Below are 11862 nucleotides of genomic sequence, written 5' to 3' on the forward strand. Positions count from 1 at the left end.
CAATCTTTGTTGACAGTATCAACATGACGAAAAATTGTTCAACATCCAAAGAGGTAGATTCACACCAATAACCCATGCACATTTGTATTCATACATGTAATTTGTATTCATTAAAGACAGATATGACAGTGACAAAATGTGCATTCCACGCAATCTAACACAACAGCATGCAGGCTGATACGATATTCAGCTCCAGCAAACCGCAGCCAGGCAGGCTTCACCAAGCCAACTGACAAGACATACAGTCACAGTGATGAGCAACCTAGCCCCCTCAGTCACAGTCACACACACACACACACACCAAGTGCAAAAATGCCCCCCCCATACACACACACACACCACACACACACACACACTTTCCATTCCCACATGTACATTGACCCTGACAGCCATAAGGAGGAGCAGGCACGATGGAGCACAAGGAGCATCATCCACCACAGTAGCATGACAAGCAGAACAGCAGCACAGCACAGAGCACTGGGTCCCAGGAAACCTCTCAGTGAAATTAACTTTACACGTTACTGATCCATCGATACAATGGAAAATTGTCATCTTGCTGCATATTCTGGCAGACTGATCAAAGTGCTTTGCATAAGCGTACAATGGCCCACTTGTTTTATCTGTGGTCATGTTACAAAAAAAACAAAAAAACAAAACAAATCCCCAGCCTCGGGTGAACCGGGACAACCCAGCCAGTCTGGGGATTTGAGCTGGTGACTCTCCAATTACTAGTTTGCTTCTCATACCACTAGGGTATCTGCCACCTCAAAATACCAGTCAGTCTATCAGTGGGGAACACTGATAGACTGAATCCCCGTGTAGGGAGAAATGGCAGAGGAACAAAAGTTGCATGAGAATAAGAGCCTGGTGAGGATCTGAATAGAGTGGGCATCGGAGGCCAGCCTACAGGACAAACTGTGAATTTTGAGGCCACAGAATAAGATAATAGTAGCTCAGCTGAGAGGTTTGTCTGAGAGGGGGAGGCAGGCTGAAGGGCGGGACACAGGCAAACACTCGGTCACTCACTGGGTGTCGCTTTGGGACGTCATAGACCCCCTCCTTCTGCTGACTGGTTGGCACCTACACGATCACCCATTAAAGTCAAGAGAACAACCAACACAACTTGTTACCACTAGTTAACGAATCGGTCTTCCCTTGTCACTACCAAGGCTGCTTGAGACAAAAAACAGGAAACTAGCTCAGGAGGAATCAATGCCTTTTGCAGAAAGTCAGTGTGCGTGGTGTGTGTTTGTGTGTGTGTGTGTGTGAGTCAGTGATAATCAGAATTAAAATCTGTGGGAGAGAACTCATCCAGGCTAATCAGTCGACTATCAGCCTGGTTTGATCCTCACTCTCTCTGGGTCTCGCTCATTTTCTCACTGTCTTTGGGCCTGTCTTTTACTGTCTCTGTCTGTCTCTGTCTCTGTCTCTCTCTAATAAAAAATAGATAAGAGCAGGCTGCTTATCATGCCCTAAGACATGTAATAACTCAGATTGTCACACACACACAGAGACATGTAATATCTCTCTGTCACGCAGGCAGATAGATTTGACAGTGTGCGGAATGAGAAGAAACAATGAGTCTTGGCCCTAATGTTGAAATGCTGATGTATGAGGTTTTTCTGTTACTTGTTTGCTTCTCACAGTGTGAAACAAGAGCTGCACCATGTTCAGTGGCGCCTCTCTGAGTCGCGCTTCTTTGAATGTGAATACACACAAATTGGTGTGTGGCAATTGTAAATAAAAAAAGAGTATTAATGAAAATGAGGATATCTCTTGAGCTCAGCCTGTCCCACCAGCCACCCCCGTTCCCTTGTTTACCTCTTACCACATGTTTATTTCCAGAAGCTGCCATCTTTATTCATACATTAGTTCCTCTGTGGCTGGAGGCTGGCTGAAAGGCACGTTTCTTACGCCTGCTGTGTGTGTGTGGTTGAGTTTGTGTTTGTGAATGTGAGCACGTGTGTGTGTGTGTGTGTGTGTGTGTGTGTGTGTGTGTGTGTGTGTGTGTGTGTGTGTGTGTGTGTGTGTGTGTGTGTGCACGCATGTGTTTGTGCGAGCGTCTGTGTGCACGCCAGCACCCAGTCTATTTCCAATCCATTTTATTTAAAGATCAAACGAGAGGCTGGTGATTAATCTTTCTTTTCCCCGCTTTCTTTCATCTCCTCGGGAAAAGAAAGAGGGGAGGAGGAAAAGAGGAGGGGTCTGCCTTGCACACAGGCCAAGAATAACCTCCACACAACCCACCTCCATCCCATGGAGGTCTACACGGCCCCCCTGGGGAGTGAACCCCAACAAAGGCTTTGCCCCCCGGGGTAGCTTGTGCTCGTCCCCGGGCTCCCCGGGAGGGTTCGGGCTGGCTGTACAGCTCTGATTGTTATTGTCTTTCAGTTTAACTTCCTCTTCGACAAATTTGACGGGAAATTTGATGGGAAAAATGAAAGCTGGGAATTTTGCGATCAGGTGCCAGCATCCTAACATCCAACAAAGACAGATAGCGTACACATGTTGCCCGAAAATGTTGCAGAATATATCTTCATAATAAAAACGTTTTAAAGGGATGGTAATTGCATCGCATGTTCAATTTCTGTGTGAAAACAGCTGAAGATTTGTGATGTATGAATATGTGTGATGTTGCATAAATGTAGTGCATTTACATTTATTCGTATTTCACCTTTGAAAGCAATGTGGACAGTGACTTGTGGATTATTCAGTAAGGCAAACGGAAAATCGTTTTTTCCTGTCATGATACATGGCTGTGTATGGGGATGTTATCTGTCATATAGACTTCTGTCACTGCATTCAATGGAAAACATTTCTCCGGTCTATTTCCATTCATTGTCCCGTGTCAGCGAATATCAAATAGCCTGACTTTCCTTGCCATTGTCGAAGTCTCCGCCACTTATGCAACTCGACCGACCAGGCACAAGCAAAATGAAGGAGCTTGTGAGTACCTGATAAATGCTTTCCTCTGATTGGTCGCGGATGGGCTCGTGTCCCGCCTCAAACACAATGTACTACAACATCAGCAGCAGAGGGAGGAGATGGAAACAAGAAAGAAATCGCAAAGGTGATTAGTCAAACAGATTTATCAATAAGCTCCCATTAAAAAGCGAATCGAAGAAATAGAGGATAGCTGATGAAGCAGCAAACACTTAAAAACTTCCCAATGCAACAGAGATACACCAGGACTCCATTCACTCAGTCCCACATACAAGAAGACATGCGCTCAAATGCACAGGTGCAGACTCACATTCACAGTTATGGACAGATCTGAACACTCTTGCTTCGCCTATGTGTCTTCTAGCTGGGCTCCTAATACTAACCTGTGGACACTTGTGTTTCCAAACCATACAAGTTCTAGTAAAACAACACTGCCATACGGTAACCAAACAGGGACTGTCTCCCCACAGTGCACACAGAGAGGAGCAAGCCAAGAATGCAGTGGTTTAGAGCAGAGGTTTGATTGGTAAGGAAGTTACCTGGTAGACCGGGTCCTCCAGGTCCTCTTCCAGTATTGTCTACAAAAGAATGGCATCAGGAAAGAGGGTGGCGGAAAAAGATCAGAAGGAGGGAAAGGGGAGAAGAGAAGCAAGAGGCGGAGAGTTAAGTCGGTGAAGTAGAAAGAGTAGGTGGGAAGCACAGCAGGACATTGCAGTTTTGCAGCATTCAGATCATCATTCGGCAATCATCAGAGGGCGAGAGAGAGAGAGAGAGAGAGAGAGAGAGAGAGAGAGAGAGAGAGAGAGAGAGAGAGAGAGAGAGAGAGAGAGAGGAAGAGAGAGAGAGAGAGAGAGAGAGAGAGAGAGAAGAGAGAGAGAGAGAGAGAGAGAGAGAGAGAGAGAGAGAGATCGAATAAGAAGGTCTAGAGAAGACCCTAGGCCAGAGAAGGGAGATTTTTGGATGAGAGCCCATGGAGCCACTGACTCGAGTTGATTTGCTGCGAGAAGGTGCACTGTCTGTAATTCTTTTGCTATGATTTATCCTGGTCTTTATCCTAGTTGGTTTTCATTTCTGCTTATGCCAGATGATAATGTTAATGTAAAACCAAAAGTACAGGCAAGAAAAAAAGAACGAGTGTGTATACCTGATAGACAGCTTGTTCACACTGTTTGTCTTTCTGGGCCTTCTTCTCCATCTCCTCCCTTTGTTTAATCTCATAGATGAGCTGGAACAGGTCCCGCAGGTCTAGAATCACTGGCTCGGCCTGAGTACAGGAATATACCGGATATTAGGACACACATGGACACACACGCACATACACTCTCGTACACTGCAGTCACACAAGCATGCAAGGAAGCGCATACAAATACAGCTGACCCCCCCCCCCCACACACACACACATGCACACACCTTCACAAAATCACAGCGATAGACTACCAACCATTACTATAACCATACACTCGATCACTTGATTCCTTTCTTTGTAGCTGAGCCTCTGTCTCAGTTTGCACCATCTTTCTTGTCAGGAGACCAAGAGTTCTGACAACCAACCAGATTTATGACTCATACGCTAAAACTACTCTCATAGCACAGCACTAGTATAATAGTTTTTTCAGACCTAATCAATTATTGACGAGAGCTGTGTGAGTGCACCCAGAGTTCACAGACTGAGAGTTGTCTTGCATAAAATCGTTCCAGTTTTGCGTCATCCTCCATAATGTTCTCAGCAGCACATCACTCAGGACAGACATGGTCAGGCAGATGATGGAGTTATCACACTGCTAAGACCACAGATGGTGGGTACTTTTACAATTTCTGTCATTTTCAGGTAGAACCTTTTTACTCATGGAGTCTCTTCAGATTTTGGTCCTGATTACGTTAGAGGTGATATGCCATCCCTTTCGTGTCTCCCTCTCTCTTGCCGTTTCTTTGTAAATGAGGGAACAGCCATCTGAGGAAGGGCTTTTGAGTAATATGTGGGAAGCCCTGCAATGATTGCTCTGATCGAGGGTGAGTAGCCAAGTAGTAGGACCAAGGGGGGGTTGGGGTACTGGCCACAATTCAGCACTCATAGCTCAGAGGAGTAAATTGTCATGGGCCGACATCTCATACTGGCCAATAAATTTACTATCGACCATAAAACATTTATAAAGACCAAAGTATGCTAACTGTGTTGCTGATGAATTCAATGGCTTTGATTGGAGCATATTCACATGTTGGGTGTTATTTTGGGGGGGGGATTTCCCCCCTTTTTCTCCCCAATAGTACTTGGCCCTATTTTCTCAGCTGTCCCAGCTGCTGTGCCCCCCCACTGCTGATCCAGGGAGGGCTGCAGACTACCACATGCCTCCTCCGATACATGTGGAGTCGTCAGCTGATTCTTTTCACCTGACAGTGAGGAGTTTCACCAGGGGGACGTAGCACGTGGGAGGATCACGCTATTCCCCCCAGTTCCCCCTCCCCCCTGAATAGGCACCCCGGCCGACCAGAGGAGGCGCTAGTGCGGTGACCAGGACACATACCCATATCCGGCTTCCCACCTGTAGACACAGCCGATTGTGTCTGTAGGGATGCCTGACCAAGCCGGAGGTAACACGGGGAAGCAACAGAATAGACCGCCACACCACCCGGATGCTCATATTCATATGCTTTGAATTACATCAGGGGAGTCACTATGAAAAAGTAAAAAAAGTAAATGACTAACGTTAAGAACCTAAAACAAAACAATTTTTCTTTTTCCTCTGTAATTTTGACCTCTTCAAATACTCCCATGTTGATCTTGGAGTTGTTTTCATTCAAATGAACATGGGAACAAATCTGTTCATACCAACCACAGGTTGGAAGCGAACTATTTCATAACGCCACATTCACAGACACTTAGTGATTAGTCATAAAAATAACTGACGGATTGCAAAAGTGAAAGACGATGGCCTGCAGCAACATTTTCTTGAGCTAGTTAGTGTACTTCCATCTCCCCTGAAAGTCCTTAAAACATCTTTCCTGCTGTAAGGCTTTGAAAATGGCTTTCAGAAGAGACTTAGAAGTGAAAAGTCAATTACCTTCTGAATTTACTCCTGAATTGGCCAGTTAGAAGCAACCCTTAGTTCTCGGTCTACTTGGAGTGGGAGACACTCTGTTAATTCACACAAAGTGGTTCTGCTTCAGTTCCAGCCTCAGCCTCTACTCTAAGCCATGTATGAGGATAGACAGCGCTGCCTCTGCACATACTCTCCCCTCAACAGCTCCAGTGACAACTCCCAGTGCCGGACCATGAAATGAGATCCCAGATTATCTCAGACAAAATTTCATTAATATAGAAATAAACAGACCCGTGATTATTTTTGATAATAGCTCTGGTGGAGTCCGCCTCATAACAGTGTTGTGTATACTTACACAGTTTAAGCAGTATTGTGGATTTTTATTGGAGGTCAGCTTGACTGACATTTTGTTCTTGCAATTACAGTCAATGTGATGTTAACACATTTAATTGGTTCATGGAAAGTGTATAATTACCAAAGGGTGTGTGTAACCTGTTCCTCAGTTATTGGCCAACAGTCAGGGTAAGCTTTGCCACTGTTAACAAAGTACGTCGATGCTATACTTGCTGTTAAACATGCTTGAATAAAAGAGAAGAAATTCATTTTGTGAGTTTTTTATTCTTTTGGCTGAGAATACACAACAACTGGCGACGGGGATGGGCTCTCTATTTATTTAGCACCTGTGGGTAGCTCCCATGGTTAACAAAAGCAAGTCATTGGCTAAAAAGCTAGCAACAGAAATCAAAAATGGCGCTGTATAGCAGTGAAACAGGTCTAGTTCTTGACAAAACAGTAGATTTTGAAACCTATGAGGGGAGGTTCCAACACCTTTTAGAAGCAAATGGCATTAAAAAAGAATAGAAACAATCCGTTTTTCTGTCCGTGGTCGGACCAAAGATCTTTGCTTTATTAAAACTTGGTAGGGCCTCTTAAGCCAGGCAAGGCAGGCTCATGAGACTTGTTGAAAATGCTGAGAGACTTTTAGTCCCCTGAAAAGAATGCACTGGCCTAAAGATACACATTTCAAAACTGTAAGCAGCTAGCGGGCGAAATGCTTACAGAGTACATTGCTACATTAAAAGGGTTAGCAGCTGTGTGCAGTTTTGGTGGCACACTCGAAGAACAACCATGTGACAAGTTCATATGCAGCAACAGTAGCACAGTTGCACAGCAAACTTTTAAACACAGCCTGTGAGGCAAATTTAACTTGGGCCAAAATACTAGAGGTCACCAACAACTTTGAGTGCACTGCACTCAGCATGCAGAGGTTCCAGCAACCGCCACAGCAACAAGCCAACCAACTGGGTCTGCAGAGAGAAACGCAACAGGGAGCCCAAGGACTGTGACCTCAACGCACTGAAGCTGCAGGATCCGAGAAGAGGGACCCTAGCTCAGTGGAACGTCATCGATGCAAAAGAAAAGGACATTCGGCAAGTGATTGTCAAGTGATTTCAAGAGTTCCAGTGCCGTTTTTGTAAGAAAACGGGATGCCTGGAGAGAGCGTACATGAAAAAAAGTTCCAGTATTAAACCAGAGAGTCGACAGCAGTGCAACAACCCGGGCTGTACACTCAAGAACCAGGAAAGAACTGAACTCAATCGACAGTGGAGGAGAGTTGTTGCAAGTAACCATGTCCTCGCTGAAAGGTGTAGCGGAGGATAAGACTGATTTGGGGCTTTATTTGGTAAAAGTGGACAGCGAGTATGTAAAAACCCTTTCATGTGATGGTTAGGTGTAATGGGGTGAAAATACGCAGAGGAGTGTTGTGTATAGTTACACAGTTTAAGCAGTATATCTCGATGCATGCTCAATAATCCAGGTAAGGAAATCAAAGAAGGTTGAATCAGTTCATCTGGATACAACGTTTATTGACAGATACATTTCATCACTCAACTAAGGGACATCTTCAGTATGATTCCGACTGAAGATGTCACTTAGTTGTGTGATGAAACATATCAGTGAATAAACGTATCCAGATGAACTGATTCAGCCTTCTTTGATTTAAGTAATATAGTGCATTTTTATTGGAGGTCAGCTTGACTGACATTTTTTTGTTGTAGTTACAGTCATTGTGATATAAACACACTTGATTGGTTCATGGAAAGTGTATAAGTACCAAAGGGTCCATGTAACCTGGTGCTCAGTTAATGGCCAACAGTTAGGATACGTTGTGCCACGGTTAACAAAGTACGTCGATGCTATACTTGCTGTTAAACGTGCTCGAATAAATGAGAAGAACTTCATTTCATGGATTTCTTAGATGAGAATACACAACAAACAGCATGCAGATGAGCAATAATGGCACCGCATATCAGTAGGGTAGTTTGTTTGGTTGGCCCATACAAAACTTTCCTAGAGTTAGCCTACTAGCAAAGTTCTAAATCACCAAACTGACCATTGGAGAGAGGGCTTTCAGCATAGGATGAAACATTAGCCATGTTTATAATGTTACATAAACCTTTACATTTCCGCCAAATTGCCATTACAGCCAAATTGCCAGACGTAAAGATGACAGGAGATAAATGTCTTTTTTGTGCAGGAGAGATATGTGTGATAGTGATAGCTGTTTATTAACCACTGACCCTATGGTTCACTCCGGTCGGCCAGGCGAAGTTTATTGGTCATGGTTAAGCGACAATCACTATCGTGTCACTAAATGTGGAACAGAGTACTGTAAGGTACTAGTCACAGACCGACTTACAGCTGAGGGTTTGAAACAGTCTGCAGTCTGGTGCCAAAAAGGCAGAAATCCCACATGCTGTATAGATGCAGATTGGCCACCGGCACATCAATCAGAGATATGTAAAGCTATTGCGAAGTTCGCAGTAGCCACTCAGACTGTTGAAACCCCTCTAATACTTGCAAGGTGCTTTGATACCTATAGGGGAAATCTGGCTATAACTGTGATGAAAGAATCGGCCACCTCTCGTAACTTTACTCAACTAAATGACAGCTTCAGACTGAAGCTGTCATTTAGTTGAGTGATGAAACGTATCTGTCAATAAACGATGTATCCAGATGAACTGATTCAACCTTCTTGGATTTTCTTACCTGGATTATTGCGCATGCATCAAGACATAAAGTCAAACCCAGCCGCTGAGGATGCACAAGCCAGTGCATCCTTAGTGCCGGTCCCAAGCCCGGACAAATGGGGAGGGTTGCGTCAGGAAGGGCATCCGGCGTAAAATCTTTGCCAAATCAAATATGCGGATCATAAATAAGACTTACATACCGGATCGGTCGAGGCCCGGGTTAACAACGACCGCCACCGGTACTGATAACCAGCAGGGTGTCGGTGGAAACTATGCTACTGTTGGGCGAAGGAGAAGGAGAGGGGGAAAGCATGTCCAGAGGCAGCTAGAGAGGAGGAAGGGTAGGCATGTGGAGGTGAGAGTTGGAACTTTGAATGTTGGCACTATGACTGGTATAGGGAGAGAGCTGGCTGACATGATGGAAAGAAGAAAGGTAGGCATACTGTGTGTGCAAGAGACCAGGTGGAAGGGGAGTAAGGCCAGGAGTATCGGAGGTGGCTTCAAACTCTTCTACCATGGTGTGAATGGGAGGAGTAAAGGGGTAGGGGTAATTCTGAAGGAAGAGTATGTCAAGAGCGTGCTGGAGGTGAAGAGAGTGTCAGACAGAGTGATGAGTATGAAGCTGGAAATTGAAGGTTTATTGCTGAATGTTATCAGCGCATATGCCCCGCAAGTTGGGTGTGAGATGGATGAAAAAGAAGAATTCTGGAATGAGTTGGACGACATGGTGGAGAGGGTACCCAAGGAGGAGAGAGTGGTGATTGGAGCCGACTTCAATGGACATGTTGGTGAAGGGAACAGAGGTGATGAGGAGGTGATGGGAAGGTATGGAGTCAAGAAGAGAAATGTGGAAGGACAGATGGTGGTGGATTTTGCGAAAAGGATGGAAATGGCTGTGGTGAATACATATTTCAAGAAGAGGGAGGAACACAGGGTGACGTACAAGAGTGGAGGAAAGTGCACACAGGTGGACTATATCTTATGTAGAAGGCGCCATCTAAAAGGGATTGGAGACTGCAAGGTGGTGACAGGGGAGAACGTAGCTAGGCAGCATCGGATGGTGGTCTGTAGGATGACTTTAGAGACCAAGAAGAGGAAGCGAGTGAAGACACAGCCGAAGATCAAATGGTGGAAGTTGAAGAAGGAAGACTGTTGTGTGGAGTTCAGGCAGGAGTTAAGACAGGCACTGGGTGGTAGTGAAGAGTTGCCAGATGGCTGGAAAACCACTGCAGAAATAGTGAGGGAGACAGCTAGGAAGGTACTTGGTGTGTCATCAGGACAGAGGAAGGAAGACAAGGAGACTTGGTGGTGGAATGAGGAAGTACAGCAAATTATACAGAGGAAAAGGTTGGCAAAGAAGAAGTGGGATAGTAAGAGAGATGAAGAAAGTAGACAGGAGTACAAGGAGATGCAGCGTAAAGCAAAGAGAGAGGTGGCAAAGGCAAAGGAAAAGGCGTATGGTGAGTTGTATGACAGATTAGACACTAAGGAAGGAGAAAAGGACTTGTACCGATTGGCTAGACAGAGGGACCAAGCTGCAAAGGATGTGCAGCAAGTTAGGGCGATCAAGGATAGAGATGGAAATGTGCTGACAAGCGAGGAGAGTGTGCTAAGAAGGTGGAAGGAATACTTTGAGGGGCTGATGAATGAAGAAAATGAGAGAGAGAGAAGGTTGGATGATGTAGGGATAGTGAATCAGGAAGTTCAGCGGATTAGCAAGGAGGAAGTGAGGGCAGCTATGAAGAGGATGAAGAGTGGAAAGGCAGTTGGTCCTGATGACATACCTGTGGAGGCATGGAGATGTTTAGGAGAGATGGCAGTGGAGTTTTTAACTAGATTGTTTAACACAATCCTGGAAAGTGAGAGGATGCCTGAGGAGTGGAGAAGAAGCATACTGGTACCGATTTTCAAGAACAAGGGCGATGTGCAGAACTGTAACAACTACAGAGGTATAAAGTTGATCAGCCACAGCATGAAGATTTGGGAAAGAGTAATAGAAGCTAGGTTAAGAGGAGAGGTGACGATCAGCGAGCAGCAGTATGGTTTCATGCCACGAAAGAGCACCACAGATGCGATGTTTGCTTTGAGAATGTTGATTGAGAAGTATAGAGAAGGCCAGAAAGAGTTGCATTGTGTCTTTGTAGATTTAGAGAAAGCTTATGACAGAGTGCCGAGAGAGGAGGTGTGGTATTGTATGAGGAAGTCAGGAGTTGCAGAGAAGTATGTAGGAGTGGTGCAGGATACGTATGAGGGAAGTGTGACAATGGTGAGGTGTGCGGTTGGAATGACAGATGGGTTCAAGGTGGAGGTGGGATTACATCAAGGATCGGCTCTTAGCCCTTTCTTGTTTGCAATGGTGATGGACAGGTTGACGGACAAGATCAGGCAGGAGTCTCCATGGACGATGATGTTCGCGGATGACATTGTGATCTGTAGCGAGAGTAGGGTGCAGGTTGAGGAGAGCCTGGAGAGGTGGAGGTATGCACTGGAGAGAAGAGGAATGAAAGTCAGTAGGAGCAAGACGGAATACCTATGCGTGAATGAGAGAGAGGACAGTGGAATGGTCAGGATGCAAGGAGTGGAGGTGACAAAGACATCTGAGTTTAAATACTTGGGGTCAACTGTCCAAAGTAACGGGGAGTGCAGTAGAGAGGTGAAAAAGAGAGTGCAGGCAGGTTGGAGTGGGTGGAGAAGAGTGTCAGGAGTGATTTGCGACAGAAGGGTATCAGCAAGAGTTAAAGGGAAAGTTTACAAGATGGTTGTGAGACCAGCTATGTTATATGGTTTGGAGACAGTGGCACTGACGAAAAGACAGGAGGCGGAGCTGGAGGTGGCAGAGTTGAAGATGC

At 45.3% G+C, this 11862-nt stretch overlaps 1 protein-coding gene across 1 annotated transcript in view; it reads right to left on the reverse strand.

The window, feature by feature from the left end:
- dab1a (DAB adaptor protein 1a) overlaps window positions 1-11862 on the reverse strand; it is a 77219-nt gene that overhangs the window by 16889 nt on the left and 48468 nt on the right. The window contains exons 6-9 of the mRNA XM_056277520.1: window positions 4088-4207; window positions 3483-3521; window positions 2955-3017; window positions 1015-1080 (exon numbers count right to left, since the gene is read on the reverse strand). Coding sequence (XP_056133495.1) covers window positions 1015-1080; window positions 2955-3017; window positions 3483-3521; window positions 4088-4207 — 288 coding nt within the window. The remainder of the gene's footprint in view (window positions 1-1014; window positions 1081-2954; window positions 3018-3482; window positions 3522-4087; window positions 4208-11862) is intronic.

The sequence above is a fragment of the Lampris incognitus genome, chromosome 3 (assembly GCF_029633865.1).
Source record: "Lampris incognitus isolate fLamInc1 chromosome 3, fLamInc1.hap2, whole genome shotgun sequence".
Lineage (NCBI taxonomy): Eukaryota > Metazoa > Chordata > Actinopteri > Lampriformes > Lampridae > Lampris > Lampris incognitus.